This window comes from Staurois parvus, unplaced genomic scaffold, assembly GCF_062004578.1.
Source record: "Staurois parvus isolate SC_StPar_1 unplaced genomic scaffold, SC_StPar_1.0 ptg000619l, whole genome shotgun sequence".
NCBI lineage: Eukaryota > Metazoa > Chordata > Amphibia > Anura > Ranidae > Staurois > Staurois parvus.
The window spans coordinates 1,887,229-1,908,601 of NW_028318415.1; the positions used below are offsets into that span (position 1 = coordinate 1,887,229).

At 42.8% G+C, this 21,373-nt stretch overlaps 1 protein-coding gene across 3 annotated transcripts in view; it reads left to right on the forward strand.

The window, feature by feature from the left end:
* ATL2 (atlastin GTPase 2) overlaps nucleotides 1–21,373 on the forward strand; it is a 153,404-nt gene that overhangs the window by 66,647 nt on the left and 65,384 nt on the right. For all 3 annotated transcript variants that reach the window (XM_089693271.1, XM_089693270.1, XM_089693269.1), the window contains exons 2-3: nucleotides 324–577; nucleotides 7,994–8,128. In XM_089693271.1, the coding sequence (XP_089549397.1) occupies nucleotides 324–577; nucleotides 7,994–8,128 (389 nt within the window). The remainder of the gene's footprint in view (nucleotides 1–323; nucleotides 578–7,993; nucleotides 8,129–21,373) is intronic.

The window sequence follows — 21,373 nt, forward strand, 5'->3', positions numbered from 1 at the left end:
CTTTTAGGGTTGTATGGTTTTGTTTAAAGTTTTTATAGCCTTGCATACCTGTTAATAAATAGTGGTTTGCCTTCACCCTTGCATATCATTGATTTTGAGCCTTTTGGAATATTTTGTTTACTTTTTTAGCCTTTTTTTCCCCTTGAGTCTGTAAAACATATTTTTCTTTTTATGGCCAGCATTAGATGCAGAGTCATCATTCCTGGTATTCATGTACAGTAATCAGTAATATCACTTTGCCTCTAGTCACCTGATCATGTGTTGCTAACAAAGCAATTATCTTTTCTGAGGTGTAGCAATCACTTTTTTTTTTCTCTTTGCAGATGAAAATAATGTGGAAGACATCCAGCTTGGTTCTGACTCTGACGCTGAGATGATGGACAAGCCATGCCCCATCCAGATAGTCCTGGCTCACGAGGATGACCATAACTTTGAGCTCGATGAAAAGGCCCTGGAGCGCGTTTTGATGCAGGAACACATACGTGATTTGAACGTGGTGGTTGTGTCTGTAGCTGGTGCTTTTCGCAAAGGGAAATCGTTTTTGCTTGATTTTATGCTTCGATTCATGTATAGTCAGGTAAACATTTTGTCTTTCTTTTAGGGCCCCTTCACACTTTTTTGCATGTGTTTTCATGCACTTTTTGACATGCTGCTTTAAGCATGCCCATTTAGTGTAGCAAAAAATATACTGGCTTGATTTTTTTTTTTTCCTAGCACACCACAGGCAATAAAGAGCACATGCCTCTTGGTGCACTAAGAGTCCGGTGTGTTTTGTTTTGACCACGTGTGTATGTTGGGTTGCCTTTTGAAAATGAATGGCAGATCCTTTTGTTAGATTTGTGTGTAAATTTATGGATTGTTTCCCACATTACTTTTAGCTTACACTTTTTCACTACAATGTCTCCCTTATGTGGCCTGTTTTCAACTCTGAGATGCTATGGAAGCCAGCCATACTGTATTGCTGTAACTGCTAATTGGATACAGTATAGTTACTAATTCCTGCAGTCAGTTGGTGCAAAATGGGCAGCCAAACTGTTCCAGACAATAATCAACCATCTTCACATAGGACTTCAGGAGTGGTTATTTATTTCAGGTACTTATATAGCGCTGTCAATTTACATAGCACTTTACATATATAATGTACATTCATATCAGTCCCTAACCCTCAAGGGGCGTACAATCTAAGGTCCCTAACTTACATTCATACATACACATACTAGGGACAATTTAGAAAGGAGCTAATTCACCTACCAGCATGTCTTTGGAGTGTGGAAGAAAACCGGAGCACCCGGAGGAAACCCACACAGACACAGGGAGAACATGCAAACTCCAGGCAGGAGGGGCTGTGGTTGGGTTTTGAACCAATGACCCTAGTACTGCCAGGTGGAAGTTAGAGCTGCATCCTATCTTACATTGCGCTCAGACAATAATCCACGTTTAACTCAATGTGCATGTAATTCCCCTTTGTACAGCCCTTAGAATATCAGCTTCTTATTAACTCTGTCCTACTCTACTTGATCCTTGCTGTTAGATATATATATATATATATATATATATATATATATATATATATATATATATATATATATATCTATCTATCATGACCATATGCTTTTGTGTGGATTTCCAAGGCGAAGAAGAAACTCACAGACCACAGTTTGCTTTGTTTTTTATAAATGTAAAATACAGACATGGTGTGGAGTTATCAAAGCAGTGCCCTGAGCAGTGCACTGAGAGACAGAATAGCAACAAAAAATTCAAAAGAAATGCATGTCTAACAAATTATGCACTGATTTGCATGTTCATGAGGGAGTTATCAAAGCAGTGCCCTGAGAATTGCAGATTATGGACTGAATTTTAAATAGGCACCTTACCAGCTTTTGGGGGGGCTGCATTATTTTTCTTTTTTGGTTAAACCGGTAATGAACTCCTTGAAGAAGAAAAAAAAAAAAAAAAAAGAAATCTCTCCTGTTTAAGTCATAATGTACTCCTATGCACTGCTCCGCATACTAGCACATTATAACAGACTTGCCTGTCCTAATGTTCCCTGTTCTCCAGTCACAGATCACGTGTCCCGGGCGCTTGCATCTTTGCCCAGTCTTCCTTTCTGTTCTGTCTCTCTGGCCGCTTGAATGACTGGGTTACGATGACATCACTCCCACGCAGGCACACAGGAGTCCCATCATCTCAGCATAGATCGGGTGCTGTTAATACACTGTGAGCTGCACATGTGCTGCTTTGTGTATATTAAAACTGACAGGCAGACCGATTGTATCTCTTCTGTCATAAAAGCCCTACCTGTCAGCAATTTTAAAATAATGGGTTTATTGCCACCTTAAGTACATTTTTGCAAGTGCAGAAAAAGACTTGCTGATCCTGCCAGAAATCCAGTGTCATGGTAACCTCTTTGCACTGAATTGAAACCTTGAGCGGTTATGACAATGCTGCTTTTCCATAGATCTAGTAAAGGTGCGTTGTCACCTTAGGGCAGGAATTTGTCACCAATTGAAAAGGGTGGGGGCGTGGAGCATGGGAACCCTGAAAAATAAAGGAAAATAATTTGGCCACCACATATGACGACAGGTAAGGTGGAATATGATACATTTTTGTCCATGGTGGTAAGGTGGAATATGGTTTATTTTTGTCCTTGGGTTAAGATGACCTGCTCACCTAGTAGAGCAACAAATCTTTTTTTTCAGGTACTTGTATAGTGCCATCAATTTTACACAGAACATAACATACTTATTATACATTCACAGCAGTCCCTGTCCTCAAGGAGCTCACACACCTTCTGTTTGTAGCAGTCCCCCAGCCCCCCCCCCCCCCCTTACACCTGAGCCCCCACTTTATCCTGCGATTTCCAGGAGAGCCTTGGTTCCCTGGGGACTCTCACTTCTGATTGGCTGAGACAGCAGCGAGAGCCATCGGCTCCAGTTGCTATCAATCACAGCCAGTGATCCAATCAGGAGACGGAGGGGGCAGGGTTGTGAATGGACACACAGAGCTGCGGCTCAGGAGCACACCTGCTCGGGTGCCCCCATAGCAAGCTGCTTGCTGTGGGGCACCTGACTGGAGGGAGCGGCCAGGAGCGCCAGCGGGGGACCCCAGAAGAGAAGAATCCGGACTGCTCTGTGCAACACCATTGTATTGTAAATAAGTATTTGATCCCCTGCTAATTTTGAATGTTTGCCCAATCACAAAGAAATGACCAGTCTAAAAATCGAATGGTAGGTGTATTGTAACACTGAGAGACAGAATAGCAACAAAAAATTCAAAAGAAATGCATGTCTAACAAATTATGCACTGATTTGCATGTTAATGAGGGAAATAAGTAGTTGATCCCATATCATTCAGCAGGATTTCTGGCTACCAGGTGTATTTCATACAGGTAACAAGCTGAGATTAGAAGCAGTCTCTTAAAGGGAGTGCTGCTAATCTCATTTTGTTACCTGTATAAAAGTCACCTGTCAACAGGAGCAATCAAACAATCAGAATCCAAACTCTTCACCATGGCAAAGAGCTGTCCAAGGATCTCAGGGACAAGATTGTAGACCTACACAAGGCTGGACTGGGCTACCAAACTATTGCCAAGCAGCTTGGTGAGAAGGTGACAACAGTTGGTGCAATCATTCGCAAATGGAAGAAATACAAAACAACTGTCAGTCACCCTAGGTCTGGTGCACCATGCAGGATCTCACCTCGTGGAGTGTCAATGATCATGGGAGCAGTGAGGAATCATCCCAGAACTACATGTGAGGATCTTGTCAATGATCTCCAGGCAGCTGGGACCACAGTCACCAAGAAAACAATTGGTAACACACTACGCCGACAATGATTGAAATCCTGCAGTGCCTGCAAGGTCCCTCTGCTCAAAAAAGCACATGTCCAGGCCCATCTGACGTTTTCCACTGAACATCTGAATGATGCAGAGGAGGACTGGTTGAAAATGTTGTAGTCAAATTAGACTAAAATCAATCTCTTTGGCATCAACTCAACTCGCCATGTTTGGAGGAGGAGAAATGCTGCCTATGACCCCAAGAACACCATCCCAACTGTCAAACATGATGGTGGAAACTTTCTGCTTTGGGGGTGTTTTTCTGCTAAGGGGAGAGGATAACTGCACCGCATCAAAGGGATGATGGACGGGGCAATGTACTGTCAAATCTTGGGTGAGAACCTTCTACCCTCAGCCAGGGCATTGAAAATGGGTCGTAGATGGGTGTTCCAGCATGACAATGACCCAAAACACACGGCCAAGGCAACAAAGGAGTGGCTCAAGAAGAAGCACAGTAAGGTCCTGGAGTGGCCTAGCCAGTCTCCAGACCTTAATCCGATTTGAAAATCTGTGGAGGGAGCTGAAAGTTCGAGTTGCCAAACGTCAGCCACCAAACCTTAATGACTTGGAGAGGATCTGCCAAGAGGAGTGGGCCAAAATCCCTCCTGAGATGTGTGCAAACCTGGTGGCCAACTACAGGAAACATCTGACCTCTGTGTTTGCCAACAAGGGATTTGCCACCAAGTACGAAGTCATGTTTTGTGAAAGGGATCAAATACTTATTTCCCTCATGAACATGCAAATCAGTACATAATTTGTTAGACATGCATTTCTTTTGAATTTTTTGTTGCTATTCTGTCTCTCAGTGTTACAATACACCTACCATTCGATTTTTAGACTGATCATTTCTTTGTGAGTGGGCAAACATTCAAAATCAGCAGGGGATCAAATACTTATTTCCTTCACTGTAGCATATACAGTTGTGACCAAAATTATTCAACCCCCAATGCTGTAAAGGGGTTTAGGGACTATAGTGTACATTTGGAATTGTATTCAGAATCAAATCCTACAAGGACGTTGTAACTACCCAAATGCAACTAAAATGACATCAATTGTTTATGTAATACAGTAGTAAATGGTTCTTATGTGGTTTCTTCATTGCCACAATTATTCAACCCCTTAAAGACTACCACTCTGAAGAACAGAGGTTCATACAGGTGCTTTCCATCAGGTATTGAAAACACCTGTGGATGTCACCGAGCAGCAATCAAGCATAATAAGCACCAATTAGGCAGCTTTAAAATGACTGTGATACTCAGCTCCTTCTAGACATTTACTGGTGTGGTTACAAACATGGTGAAGGCAAGAGAATGGTCCAGGAAGACAAGAGAAGAGGTGATTTCTCTTCACAGGAAGGGCAATGGCTATAAGAAGATTGCAAAGATGTTAAACATACCAAGAGACACCTTAGGAAGCATCATTCGCAAATTCAAGGCAAAGGGCACTGTTGAAACGCTACCTGGTCGTGGCAGAAAGAAGATGCTGACTTCGACTGCTGTGCGCTACCTGAAGCGTAGAGTGGAGAGAAGTCCCCGTGTGACTGCTGAGGAACTGAGAAAAGATTTGTCAGATGTGGGTACAGAAGTTTCAGCCCAGACAATAAGACGCACACTGCGTAATGAAGGCCTCCGTGCCAGAACTCCCAGGCGTACCCCCTTGCTGTCTCCAAAGAATAAGAAGAGTCGACTGCAGTATGCCAAAAGCCATGTGGACAAACCACAAAAGTTGTGGGATAGTGTTCTGTGGACTGATGAAACAAAATTAGAACTGTTTGGGCCCATGGATCAACGCTATGTTTGGAGGAGGAAGAACAAGGCCTATGATGAAAAGAACACCTTGCCTACTGTGAAGCATGGTGGAGGGTCAATCATGCTTTGGGGCTGTTTTGCTTCTGCAGGTACAGGGAAGCTTCAGCGTGTGCAAGGTACCATGAATTCTCTTCAGTACCAGGAGATATTGGATGGAAACGTGATGCAGTCCGTCACACACCTGAGGCTTGGGAGACGTTGGACCTTTCAACAGGACAATGATCCCAAGCATACCTCCAAGTCCACTAGAGCATGGTTGCAGAGGAAAGGCTGGAACATTTTGGAGTGGCCATCGCAGTCACCAGACTTAAATCCGATTGAGAACCTCTGGTGGGACTTAAAGAAAGCAGTTGCAGTGCGCAAGCCTAAGAATGTGACTGAACTGGAGGCCTTTGCCCATGAAGAATGGGCGAAGATACCCGTAGATCGCTGCAAGACACTTGTGTCAAGCTATGCTTCACGTTTAAAAGCTGTTATAACTGTAAAAGGATGCTGTACTAAGTACTAAGATTGAATGTCACTTGGGGGTTGAATAAAACTGATAATGCTGTGAGCACAGAAAAGACATTTGTGGTTATTTCATTATAACTGTTATGTTATATTTGTCTGACCTACAAGTGCCTCTTTAATGTAAATGTAAGCAAGATGACTGAATGATCAAAAGCAATGTCAAACTGGCCAAAACACTCAATTTCAGTGGGGGTTGAATAATTTTGGTCACAACTGTATATTGGAAGTAAAAAGGAAAGGGATTCTGAGAGGAGACATTAGATGCTCCCATGTGATTGGAGGATTCGGTCAGGTGCATGGAGTGACTGGATTCAGAACATTTCATGTGGTTGAATACTGTAGAGGTTTTAAAGGGTCAGGCACGTTGTATGAAAGACACCTGGTAGCCAGAAATCCTGCTGAATGATAGGGGATTAAATACACCTACCATTCGATTTTTAGACTGATCATTTCTTTGTGAGTGGGCAACCATTCAAAATCAGCAGGGAATCAAATACTTATTTCCTTCACTGTATATGTGAATTTCCAATGAACTAATAAAACGCTTGTAGATTCAGTACAGAGCTAAATGTACAGTAATTTAAACTAAAAGTGCACATTTCCTCCCTCACATAATTTTAATCATACATACTGACTATACATGCACTATAGAAAATACAAAAACATGTCCTAGTGTTAAACCACACACGTTTTCCTTGCAAGAATGCTTTCCTAAAAATGACAAAACTTGCTACCCTAAGGCTACGTTCACAGTAGCCTTGTTTGCAAGCGGCAGACAGGCGATTGGGAAGCATTTTTACCGCTTCCCAAACGCCTGGGAAAATTCTGCACATTGCAGCATGGTGCTGTGCACACAGGAGCGTTAGCGTCGCGTTGCGGCAAAACGGACGCCTCTGGTCGAGTCAGGAGGAGTTGAAGCCTCCTATTCAAGTCTACGGTGCCGCTCTGCAAACGCCCGGCCGGCGTTTGTGGAGCAGTAACACCATTCAAACTTCAATATAGGCGTTTGTAGGGCTTTTTAACGCTTTGCAACCGCTGCTAAACCGCGCATGCAGCGGTTGCAGAGCATTAAAAAATGCTCCGCAAACGCCGGACCAACGCTTTTCAAATGCTATAGGGGCGTTTGACAAGAGTTGGAAAAACAGTGAAGTGTGAACGAGCCCTTAGAGAACCATCCTTGCATCTGCAAATATTAGCACCTCTGTGTTTAAAAAAAAAAAAAAAAAAAAAGTCACAGGTGCAGCCATTTAAAGGGACTTGATGGACTTTAAGGGCTCGTTCACACCATACATACATGAAAACTGATGCGCAGATTTCACTTGCAGGGACATCAGTTTACATCAATTTTCATGCACGTTTCAATGAGTTTTACACATGTTGCAGATTCCTGCGCAGAAAAAAATCTCCACGTGATACTAGTGTTTACCTTCTAAAAATTCTGTGTGTGTGTGAGAGAGAAGACATGTAGATGATGATGTGTTTAAAGTCTTTTCAATGTTTACATTGTGGAACATTATTCTGAAATTTGTACAAAAATTTTTAGATGCAGCTTTTCACAGATAGGTGAACCTCTGTCCATCTCTACTTCTGAGACACTGACTCTCTAAGATGCTCTTTTTATACCTAATCATGTTACTGGCCCAATGCCAATTAACCTAATTAGTTGCAAAATGTTCATCCAGCTCTTCCTGGTTAGTGCCACTTACTTTGCCAAGCTGACTGTACACCAGTTTCAGTAAATCTCCCCCACAGCGTCCCAACTTGTTTTGGAGTTGGGGTTGTATTACACTTTAGACTAGTGACCATAAAATGTAAAGACAAATTATTTTTTTTTTTCCAGAGCGCATCAAGTTGGATTGGTGGAAATTATGAGCCATTGACTGGGTTCACGTGGAGGGGAGGATGTGAGCGAGAGACCACGGGTATACAGGTCTGGAGTGAAGTGTTTATTATTGAAAAACCTGATGGATCCAAGGTATGTGCTGTGTATATCTTCTCATTTTTGAGTCTTTCAATAATACAATAATATCTGTTCAGACAATTGTGCTAGTTTCCGGAGTTGTCATAAATTTATGTATTTCTGGACCAAACCTGTGTCTCTAACCTGCACTGAAATGCACATATCATGCTATGTATGCCACCCACTCTGACTTCTGCAATACTCTTGAAGCCAGGGCTACTGGCAAAGTTGCTGTACTGAAGTCCCATTATTCCTGTAGCAAACCAAGGTTGGGGAATTCTATATCTAAGTCATATGAACAACTGTAGCTTGCATAATTTGTAGGTATTGTTCTGCTTCAAATTCCACTTTATGCATTGACATAACTTTGTTGACCCAGTCAGTATGGTCGCCTGTTGTCTTGGCAGCATCTACAGGCAGCGTAACTATTCAGTGAGGCACAGAAGTTGAATCCAATGCAAATGTAATTTACCTAATTGCAGTACATATGATGTATATTCTGCAATATTTACATTTTTGGTAAACTCATTAAATGAATCCAAGCACTATAAGCTGAGATAGCATGCACTGCATTGATGCATTCACACAATTTCACAGTAACCATGAGAAAAAAACATGAAATAAAAGAATTTGAATAGTTATGTGTAGCTATGCGTGATTAACCTGTTAACCTAAAATTGGTTCTGATATCACTGTTTTACTAACCTGCCAGCTTATTATTCTAAAAAAAGGAAACCTTTAATTGGTTTGCAAATATTAAAGATTCTAACTACCAGCAAGAATGAGTCAGATTCCTTACATTTAAAGAGTACCTGTCATTTTAGATCCATCATGGCAGCGCCTGTTAGTGGGCATCCACTCACCTGCTGCCGCTACGTCCCTCACCTTGTGTCAATGCCGCATCACCAGCCATCCCATTAACCACTTGCCTTCCTGAGGATTTACTCCCCTTCCTGACCAGGCCTTTTTTTGCGTTATGGTGCTGCGTTACTTTAACTAACGCTGCACCCAAATGAAATGTACATCCTTTTTTTTTACCCACGAATGGAGCTTTCTTTCTGTGGTATTTGATCGCCTGTGCTTTTTTTTTTTCGCAAATAAAAAAAAAAAAGCAAGAATTTTGAGAACAAAACTATATTTTTGCCTTTTTTTGCTATTAAACATGTCCAGTAAAAACATTTTAAAAATCTAATTTCGTCATAAATTTAGGCCAAAATGTATTCTGCGACATGTCTTTGCTAAAAAAAAAAAAAAGTTAGTGTTTACAAATGGTATATACATACTGGGATTTTTTTTACATTTTTACTAGTAATGGCGCCGATCAGCGACTTATAGCGGGACATTCTTACACTGGGGGGAACTGACTTCCCCAGTGATACCAGTACAGTGATCAATGCTAAAAAAAAAAAAAGCACTGACACTGTACTAATGGCACTGGGCAGGAAGGGGTTAACATGAGGGACGATCAAAGAGTTAACTGTGTGCAGGGAGTGTTGTACTGGGGGGCGGTGTGTGTTTCACTGTAATCACTGCTCTGGATGGCTGTGCTGTACACAGCCATCCAGAGCAGTGTGCCTGAGCTGACAAGGAGGAGGACTGTTAGTAAATAAAACCGTCCTCCTCCCCGTCGGTGATTGGAAATCACTGGATGCCGGCGAGTAATTACCGGACGGGACCCGTATATGTACGTGATTTTGCGCACCCCTGAAGCCCTGTAGCAGTATTTCTGCTATAGGGCAGTGGGGATGCGGTTAAAGTGAGTGGGACTGTGGGTGAGTCAGCAGCGGGTGAGAGGAGGAGTCGCTGCCGGACAGAGATGACAGTTCCTCTTTAGAAATTATAATTTAAATCGAGCCTTTTCACTAGTGATTTAAACCTTGATTTAAATCAACTTGATTTAATAAAATTCTCCCTGATTAAAATACTGGCCAGTGGAATGAATGAACCCCCAAATGCTAAACGTGTTTGCATAACGTGGCTTTAGGCACTTTTTAGTGCTGCTTTTTCCTTCCCTGGATTAAAGGCGTCTAGGGGAGAAAAAAATTCTGTGTGCACAAAGAGTAAGGGTTTGCAGGCTCTTTGAAACAAAACAAGCTGATTCATTTTACTTCATTTAAGACTATCTTGAGCAGTAATTTACCAGCTTAATTTATGTGCGGTTTCCTTTTACAAATAGGTAATAAGAGCTCCACTTGACAGATTTCAGGGTCACATTAAGTGCACATGGCTTAAATATTTGAGAAGCTTTCCTGCTGAATGTTTCCAATAGCAGAGACTGCCACACTGTGGCCAGCAAAAAGGAGATGTAATATAAGGCATGGGGATACTTATGATTCTTGATGGGCCACCTGATTATTTATGTATTGCTGACAAATCCTGTATTGTTTACTAAGAACACCCGACATAAGAGAAAACGAGAGGCTGCCTTTGCTGACCTATTGAAAATTCCAGTTGCCTGGCTTTGACAGCAATAGTTCGAGTTGCTAACCCTGGAAAAAGTATGCAGATAATGATTTATGACTTCATTCATCTTGTTTGGATGCATACCTCTTCCAAGTCTGTGACACTGGAAATATTGAAGCAGTCTGGCATCTAGCATTTTCAGGAGGAGGTCAGCAGTGGCATGTTTCTTTCTATAGAGGTTAGCCTGGCCACTTTTTAGATCATAGGAAAGTAATGTAATCTTTTCAGAAGGCTGTCTGGTCACACCGATTAATTTTAGTTTGTGTTCCTGGTGGGAATCGATCCCATGACCCCAACAGTGCTTTCAACTAAAAATACACATATTTCTTTCTGAGAAATATTTTTACTAAAGTGTTCACATTGTGTATATTGTTTGTTGTATAGCTACTTTCATAAATAACAAACATACTTTCCAAGCGACTTATTGCGACGTCTGCCTTTACATGTGAAGTGGTACAACATACCTAATTTATATCTGTTTTGTTATGTAACCTTTTATTTAAGCTTGAGTTTTACAAATGAGGCTGCACTTTGTTAGAAGCAAAAGTGTTTGTTGGTCTGGCTTTGTAAAAAAAACAAAGAAAAACAAAAATAAATATATATATACACATGTACACACACACAGGTTTGCCTCTGTTTACAAACGCCTTGGTTAACGTTATTTTCGGTTTATGAATGAAAATCCATTGAAAATAATGCCTCAGTTTACAAATTTTTTTTTGCAATGTCGGTGCCGATTTTTCAATGCAATTGCCAGCTTTTTTTTTTTTTTTTTTTCACTATAGCTCACAGAATTAGCTGTCACTTACCCCAGAGTTAACCGACACTTTGTTTCTTTTTAGAAACTAAAAGGAAATATTGTGTCTTTTAACTCAGGGAAATAAAAAGCGGTAATTACATTTAAAAACCGGCACCATATAAAATAAAAAAAAATGGTGTGGGGTCCCCCCTCCCATCCATACCAAGCCCTGCTGGTCTGGTATGAATTTTGAGGGGAACTCCTACGGCGTGGGGTGTGACGGAACGTTGACCCCAGCCCTTCTCACCAACTCGTGACCGAAGGACCAGCCGATTTTGCACTGTGCTGTCACTTGCGTAACAATGCCACTCTCAGCTGCGCCCTGCACAAACATTTTTCAGCTCGCGGGACTACAGTGCCAATAGCCTGAGAGTGATTGTTACTGGGTCAGGTTAACTACGCAATTAACCCTTCACACTGGCACCACCACCTTTTTGTGTAAGGGGCGGGGCATGTGACCCCACCCTATGTGACATCAATGATGTACACTTTTTGTGAATGTGTAAGGGTACCATGTACCCCATAATCATTAACATAAGGGGGGCAGGATCTGGGGGTCCCCTTGTTAAAGGGGGCTTCCAGATTCCGATAAGCCCCCTGCCTGCAGACCCCCACAACCACCAGCCAGGGTTGTGGGGAAGAGGCCCTCGTCTCCATCAACATGGGGACAAGGTGCTTTGGGGGGGGGGGGAGCCCCTCCTCCCCAAAGCCCCCCCTCCCCCCCCATGTTGAGGGCATGTGGCCTCACTCGTTCCCCCCCCCCCCCCACACCACTTTCCTGACCTGCCGGGCTGCATGCTCGGATAAGGGTCTGGTATGGATTTTGGGGGGACCCCAACCCTTTTTTTTTTTGCATGGGAGTTCCCATCAAAATCCATACCAGACCCGAAGGTCTTGGTATGGATGGGAGGGGGGACCGCACGCCAGTTTTTACATTTATTTTTTTAATTGCCGGCGATTCTTTTACATTCAGATGTCAGTGGGGAACATGCAGTATTTTAGCAGTGTTTACTTTTTTCTGACCTACGGAACGGATTAATTGGTTTTCAGTGCATTCCTATGGGAAGTGGCATTTCGGTTTACAGATTTTTTGCTATACGAAAAGTCCTGGAGAACGTATTAAATTCGTAAACCAAGGTATGCCGTGTGTGTGTATTTTAATCATTAGGTGAAAGACACAGGACTAGCATTCTTAGACCATGGTATGCTGCTGCCTTCATGTTATTGGACACAGGCAAAAACGTTTGCTAGGGCCACCCCTAGAACTTGTCTGTATAACTGCGTGCACTTTGTGGGGCTCCAGTTGCAGGTGTGCTTAGGTGATGGACCTGTTCTCCTCTGTGGTAGTATAAATAGGATTTTTAAAAATATATCTTTTATCATTTTGAATCTCACTGCTTTTTGCTTTGTCTGTACCTAGCAGTTTCCGGATTGGTCGTGTGTACCCTGGGGACTGAACCTGGACCCCAATCTGAGACTGGCCTGTGATGTTTGCTTTGGGCATTGCATCCTGCATTTGGCACTAATCTTGGTACAAAGTGCAACATGTCAAATTCGCTGCACATGTTACACTTGGTTCCCAGACCCTGCATACTCCTTTGAGGGTATGCCCACTGTGAGTACAGGACATGGGCAAAATATTCATATGCCCCGAGTTTAATCTTCTACTTTCATGCGAATGTCGTTTTTTTGATAGGGTCCTAAAACGGTGTTCCACTTCTCCATTGTGGAGAAATCTCTTAGCTTACCTAGTGTATTATTTTATTTTTGCATTTAAACTCTTCGATGATATTCTTCACTGTCTTCATATAATAGTACAGAAGCAGTGCATCTGGATTAACGCAACCTTGGTAAAACCCTGGGAGCCGTACCCGGAATCCCCCACTGTAGGGATGGCCTGTAAAGTTTCTTTGGGCACAGGATCCTACATGAGTGTTCACCTTGGTGCTTAGGGCAAAGTCTGCATGGTGTTCGCTACAGGAGAGTCTACACTGTATAGTCTACACCTGGATTACTACATACACCTTCTGGATATGCTTACCATGTATTCCATACCCAGCTCCATGCGTACACCACAGGGGAATACCCTTACCTGACACTATGGCGGAGACCAGGCGAAAGGTAGCCATGGCAAATTCTCAGGCGAACATTCACTCTGCAGGTCTGCACAACACTCAACCTGAATGTAGTTCTGTTTCAGGCACGCAAAAAGTGGCCTTCCTGACAGAAACAGGCTGGATATAGTCCTCTTTGTCCAAGGCTACAAAATGCAATGCCCATTCTTCAGCCTCCTCTGTCTCTACCAGTCCAGTCCTGATATACCTGCTCTAGATGAGGCTAACACAGAAGGGAATGATAAAGATATAGAGGCAGTATTGGAGGAAGTTCCAGGAGATTTTTCTCCCCTACACTTATACCTTCAAGCAACATGTTTGCTAATGTGGATAAACGCGCTGCTGTGCACAAAAGCCTTGGCATTGTAGAACGTGATTCTCCTCTGTCTTGTCAACCCCACTGGATACTAAGAGACCTGCAAAATCTTTAAAGACCTTCCCCGTTCATGAACAAATAGGCAAAACTGTTGATTGGCTTACTCCAACAAAGATGTTTACTCCTTGTTGAACTCTGTCCAATGGAAAAAGAGTTTATCAAAAAGTAGTTGTGTTTGTAGTTGGTCCTGGTGTCTCAGTCTCAAACCTCTCACTGTACCAATTGAAGATGTTCCTTCATTTGAATATTCTGCCTATAGAATGCTTGAGATGCACTTACGTTTTCTTAAGTTTTACTATTGCAGGCTCAGCCCTGCAACCAGTTCTCGCTGCAATTTCAAGTATGTCAAACTGCAACAAACTGGACAAGGACAATGAACCACCAATATGATCCTGCTTTTCTGGACCATGATTTAACAGAGCAAATACAGCAATTACCTTTTGCTCTGCTTTTTTGTGTAGATGCCTTAGAACATGTCATGAGACAAATTTCCAGAGTGGCTCCAGTCTCCATTCACATGCGCAGAATCTTGTGACTCAAAATCTGGACAGCTGAAGCTGCCTGTAATAAGCACCAAACGTATATATCCTTTCAGGATGGACGTCTTTTTGGGGAAGCATGTGACCAGTTCAAATAAGATGTCAAGGAGAAAAGGTTTAACTTCCACACCGGAGTCCTGTACTGTACTCCACTATGGAAATCAAAGGTAAGTTATTGTGGTAATCCTTGCTGTTTTGTCTCTAATGCTTTGGCACAAGCGACTAGTGGTTTTTCCCTTTTTTATATGAATCTCATGTCAGAGGGATGAGTTACCGGTGTCACACCTCCCAGGTAGGGAGTGTGCTGCTGCATCCTGCGGCCATCTTTAACAGAGACCAAGCCATAGGAAGCTGGTCAGTGCCTGGATTATATCAGCTCCTTTCTAAACACAGAAAACCCTTTCCATTCTAAACGCCTGAACAGTTGGTACCCAGTTGAGCTAAAAGGGCCAAATAGCATGCTTTCTGAAAACGGCCTAGAGGAAATGCAGACCGCCCATCAAATTGATAGCTGTTCCCTTGCCTCAGAGCAATGTAAAACGTAGACATTGCTCCCCTCATCTTGTGCTGGCTCCCTCTCTGCCATGCCACATGTGGCCTTTCTGACTTAGCAGATTTCTCCACCACAATGTCTGACGGATTTGGAAAACTTTCAGCTCTTCTAGAACTTTTTGATTTCCAGAGACTAAAAATGATATATGTCCTCTTTTCCTCTTGACCCTGTTCAGGAATGAGAAGTAGAACATCCTTTACTTGGAAGCTAAGAAGGAAAGTTATGAGGACATTGATTTTTGTAGTGGAATATTTTACTTACCCTGAATCTTGTGAGGTATGACCTTGTGCCAAATGCTTTAGACTGTGGACAGACTAATTGACGGAGTGCGTACTAGCTTTTGCCTAACAGCCAAAACCGACCCCTATGAGTACTAATAGACTGGCTAAAAGACTTTACCTTACATTGATTGTGCACTATGAGGACTGGCTGTACTGGAAAGGTTTATTATACTAAGTTTTTTTTTCTTTTTTTCTTGCTGATCTTTATCCTAATGAAAAGTAATTTTAAAAGAAATGCTCTATTGAATGGTCTGCCATTTCAGTACTCAATAAATGCCTTACAGTTTCTCTTGAGGATGTTCCCTACTTTAAAGAGCTTCAAAACGCCTATCAATAGAATTCTTAAAGGGCCTTATTTGCTATTGCAGTTGCAGACCTGCGGTCAGCAATTGCTGTCATGTCTATTTGCCGCTTATACTGAGTCTAGGAACCTGTTTTTGAAGACCCTGCTCTTTTTTTTTTTTTTTTTTTTTTTGAAGACAACTGATGTCTTCAGCCCTATTGTTTTCAGTTTATGCTCCTTTATCTCTGCACATATGCACAAGATTTTGTGCCTAAAAGCTTAGCCTGCTGAGCATGCTTGTAAGAAAATGCTTTTATATATGCTATTTAATGGTGAACACCTCTTTGGAGAATCCCTTGGCAAATTCATCAAGGAAGTCACTGAGTGAAAAATACTCTCACCACAGCTTAAGTCTTATTTCTACGGCTTCTACGTCTGCTCAGAGGAGGGGGTCTTTCTGTTTCCCCAAGTGTCAACCTGAAAAACAAGACTTAACATCTCCTTTCTTCACAAGCAGCAAGCCCTCCCTGAAGCCCTCCTCACAATGAAGAGGTTCTTTCACTCCTTGGAATGAGGGGACTGCTGTTGGTGTATGCACCAGTATGGTTCTGAGACTTCCTAGCCTTCTGGGTCCAAGCTGTCATTTCAGAGTTTCTATCACCACCCCCTCCTCCCTCCACCCTTTGTTAGATTTAAAAAAAATCTACCAACTTCAAACCAAAGAAAGCAGATTTGAGGTCTACCTTGCTCCTACTTTATGCACAAAGGGTAGTTGTACCATTTCCTTAAGAAGAATGTATTCAGGGTTTCTATTCAAACCTATTTACAGTCTGAAAAACAAATGGGGCCACTTACCTAGTACTTAAAATGCTTAAATCCATAAACAGATTTTTTTTTTTTTTTTGTGTGTCAGAATTTTTGAAGGTGGCTACAAAACATGCCATTGCTTTGCTCAGACAAAGGGAATTTCTTGCATCAGCAGACACGCCCATCTCTATATTTAAATTTTCCCATCTCACTAATGCTGCCTGCTTTTTGTTGTACAAGCCAACACTTCCAGTTTGTGGCACTGTCATTCAGGCTCTCCGCAGCACCCTGAAGGTTCACAAAATTCCTTGCCTTGCTTCTGACTCTTCTATGAATGCAGGGCATTCAAGTCATAGGTTACATAGATGACCTCCTACTGAAAGACTCCTCAGCCAAGACTTTCTCTGCCAATATCCATACAGTTCCTTCATACTGTAAAAGGGTGTGAGAGAACACTTTGCAAAGTTGATTATCCAGCCAAAGGTTTGAAGTACCTAAGTCAAATGTGGCCTAAGTCAGAATCTTCCTCCTGCAGGAGAGATTGCCTCCCTAATGTTTAGCTTAGGCCACGATATCCCTTAATTCACTTTTGCTTGAGGGTTCTGGGGCTGCTTGTGGCTTCCTTTTTGAGGCAATTCCCTTTGCTCAGTTTCACTCCAGATCTCTTCAATCCAACATTCTCAAAACTTGATCCAATCCTTGAACTGCTCATTTGTTCTTTCCAGGCAAAGATCTCCCTAGTATGATCTAGTATCATAGTATGATACCTCCCTAGTATGATCTCCCTGCTGACTTGTATTAGCCAAATAACGGAATGTCCATTGACCATTGACATCGAGGGATGGCAAAAAGCCAAACCAAATAATAGCAGCAGCAATCCATCATATTACCAGAAAAAGGAAAGAAAAAAAAGTTAGAAAAAAAAAATATATAAAAACATAGAAAAAAAATAAGAAAAAAAGAAAGAATCAGAAAAAAAACATGGAGGAAAAGAAGACTAGAAGAATCATGGATCCAGGGCAAGCACAGGCAACAACTAAGAGGCCATAACTAGTAGGAGGCAGGGATGGCAGGGAATAACGTATCCAAGGTTCCCAAACCTTAAGGAATTTCAGATGAGAATCTTGAAGAACGCTAGACATCTGTTCATTGATCAGCATAGCATTCTTCCGTGTCTTCACCCCCTGGAAGACAACTGAAGGGCTTCTCCAAGCTTGAGCTATAGCACGTTTGGCCGAAATAAATAGGTAGGATGCCAATTTCTGCTGAGACCTAGACAGACCCAAAATTGGGCAATGCAGGAGGGGCCACCTTTGCATCCTTATGGACCGTGATATTTGCAGCAAACCAAAAACCCTAGACCAGAAGCCTATCAATCGTGGGCACAACCACCAAATATGCAAGACATCCCCACGTAGACCACAGTTCTGGAAACGCCTATCTCCGCCAGTCGGATTAAAATCCAAGCCGGAACCCAGTACCACCGCAGGAGAACTTTGTAGGCTTCCTCAAGAGTGACGGTATTGAAGGAACATTTCGCTACCATCCCCAGGCCCTACGCCAATCCTCTGCCTCAATCGAGAGACCCAGATCTCGCTCCCATTGAGAGACATAAGACAGGGGTGGTGAGGAGGACCTACTGTTAAGAGAGGCATAAATTACAAAAATGAGACCAGGGGACCCTGGGGAATGCTGACAGATGTGTTCAAAGGGCGTTTTGCGGTAAGGATATGTAGAGGTACGACAGAGGGAGAGGACCCAGTGGCGCAATTGCAAATACCGAAAATATTCCCGTGGCGGGACCCCCCGTGATTCTCGAAGAGACTCCCATGATGGAACCGTACGAGCGCTCAGAAAATCATGTACAATAACAAAGCCATGGGAGGTCCACCAAGAGAAAGAAGGGGGATGTTCTAGGCCTAGTGGAAATAAAGGATTATGCGTAATCGGCAAGAGAGGTAGAAACAATGATACTAAATTACCCGAATATTTAACAGAATCCTAAGTTTGTAAACTGTGAAGAACGATAGGGCTCAAATCCGGAGGGCGCAACTTAGGCAGGAGTCAAAGCAATGTAGTTAAGGAAAGCAGAACACAGTTGGGTAATTCCAGGAGTACTCATAACGGGATATCTGTTGTGGCATGAGGCATAGACAACTGGGAAATCTGAGCCGCCAAATAGTATCTAGAAACATGTGGAACTCCTAAACCTCCCTGTAGTCTGAGTATACAAAGTGGCTGTAGGCACTCTGGGACGTTTATGAGCCCAAATATAATGGAGAATCCGGCTTTGCAGTAGACAAAGAAAAAACGCAGGGACCTGAATAGGGAGAGTGCGGAAAAAGTACAGGATCTTCAGCAAGATAGTCATCTTGGCAGCATGTATCCGGCCAATCCATGATAAGAAGGAAACTGCCAAGAATGAAGCAGGGAAGTAACAGAGCGCAATAAGGGGTAATAATTAGCCGAAAATAAGGCAGAATAGGAGGTAGTAAGTGTAACGCCAAGATAAGCCAGGGAATGGGATGCCCAACAGTAGGGAAATTGTGTCTTCAACCGTTCAACCAGGTCGGCAGGGTGCGTAATATTCAATGCCGTGGTTTTAGGCAAATTGATGCGAAGGCCAGATATAGAACGGTCCAATATGACCTGGAGCTTGGGGAGAGTGATGAGAGTATTGGTTAAAACCAAAACAGCATCATCCGCATAAAAGTTGGCCTTGTATTGAGTGCCAGCATAGGGGACACCAGAAATATCCGGGTGATTTTGAATGGCTGCAGCTATAGGCTCGATAGAACAAAAAGAGCAGAGCAGGTGATAGTGGGCATCCCTGTCTCGTGCCCCTGAAAATATGTAAAGATGAGGCAAAAAAAACCTGCGTATTTGACAGAGGCCGAGATCCAAGCCAGAAATGGGTCATCAAACCCCCATCTAGACAGCGTATATGTCAAATACTCCCAAGAAAGCGGATCGAATGCTTTATAAATGTCCAGGGATAAAAGAAACCCCGGTATCCTGCGGCGATGTAAGATATGAATGAGATGGATGACTTTACGGATGTTATCAACAGCTTATCTCCCCGGAACTAAGCCAACCTGATCTCTATGGATAAGTAAGAGTAGATACTTATTAATTCTAGTGTTCAGAACCTTTCCCAGAATCTTCAAGTCCACATTTAGCAGCGAGATCGGTCTGAAAGCTTGCGGTTCAAAGGCATCTTCAATCTTCTTAGGGATCATAGCAATATGCGCCTGAAGACACTCCAAATAAAGCCAGAAACCCTGCTTCAAAGAATTGAAAAAGGCCGCCAAGTGAGGAACCAGAACGGTGGCAAATTTTTTATAGTAGAGCCCAGAAAACCCATCTGGGCCTGGAGTCTTGGAGGTCTTCAAAGATTTGATGGCTTGGTAGAGTTCAGATTTGGAGATATTCGCATTCAGGGCATCTCGGGCTGCAACGGATAGTGAGGGTAGGCACAGGTCAGCGAAAAAACTATCAACATGTTCCGCGACAAAGTTGTTCGGTTTCTGGTAAAGAAAGGACAAAAAATCCGCAAATCTGTGTGTAATCTTCTCAGGGTGCGAGGTAAGGCCACCGCCCCTCAATTGGAGTTGAACAGGTTTATGTGTGCGACCTAGCGAATTAAGTTTCTTGGCCAACATTGGCCCCGGTTTATTGGCGCGTGTATAAAATAAAACCTATGTCCGGCCCAACGCAAGGCCTTCTCAGCCCGTTTAGTGGAAAGAAGATCAAGTTCAGCAGCCACCACATTTCGAGTTTTCCTATTGGCCATAGTCGGGCAGGCTTTCCAGGTAGCGTCTACCACGGCCAATCGCGAGGTCTATTCCAACATCCTCTTCTCTCTGGCCCATTTCCTGGACGAGGCAATCTGAATCAAGTGACCCCTAATGGTTGCTTTGTGAGCCTCCCACAGGGAGACAGCCGGTTTTTTGATATTTTTAAGTACAAAGTATAAACTCGACCACATTCTAATACAAAAACTGAATTACAACCATGAACAGCAGGCAACAGTGGTTCTATACAAATGGAAAAGGATCAGATTAGATAACGTTCTAGATAACATATCAAAAAGGTAGAGATAAAACATACATTTTGTGTTGGTTAATTAGTGCTCGGAAAGGTTTGGCTATCTGTAGCTCAACTGCCGACACTGGTAAAAGAGTTATATTATTTGGGATATACTAATATGCTCTTGAAATAAGAGATGTGTAAGACACCTCATGGGTCATCCCTGTGGAAGAGCCGAGAGACAAAAATCAAAGGAGAGAAAAAGGAAGAGTGGAGACAGATTGGGCGAATGGACATCTAAAACGCTTGAGTTCAATTTGGAAAGTTTAATGATACTATAGGGAGGTGAAGCTGTTCAGTGAAATCTCGGGGTGGGCATGTTGGATCCATGGAGTCCATGTTTTGAGGAATCTCTCATGGGTGTCTGAGAGAATGCTAGATAGTTTCTCGTTTATTAGGAAGAAGTCGAGGCGGCGGTTAACTTCTGCAAAGGATGTGATCTTTAGTGCCTTTTAAGGTCTTTCTCATCTGGAAACGTAAGCGTGATTGTTGGGGTTCTGTGAATTAATTGTGAGTACATGATAGAGATATGTTTAGGAGAGAGAGACATCCGGTGGCAGATGTGTTCAAACCTCCTCTTCTTGGGCCCCCTGCCGGCGCGCCTGGCTCTTCCTCTCCATCTAGTGCCCACTTTCTTTACTGGCACTCGTTTGGGCTTGCTCCCGAGCTTCGCTGTCTGCATCTGTTGACACAGACAGTGGGACTTGGCTCCCTCTTCACTGGCTTTAATAGACAGCAGCAGGAGCCAATGGCTTCCACTGCCTCAGCAAAACTTGAGAAACCAGGAAGTGAGGGGAGAAAATAGCTGCAGAAGTGTACAGTGCTAGATGAAATGAGGGCTCAGGTAAGTAAAGGGGGATACTGATACCTAAACATTTGTTCACTTAAACAAAAGGAGTGCATTAAAGCAATTCTAAAGGTTAATTTTTTTTATTGTAAAATAAAAAACATGTCTA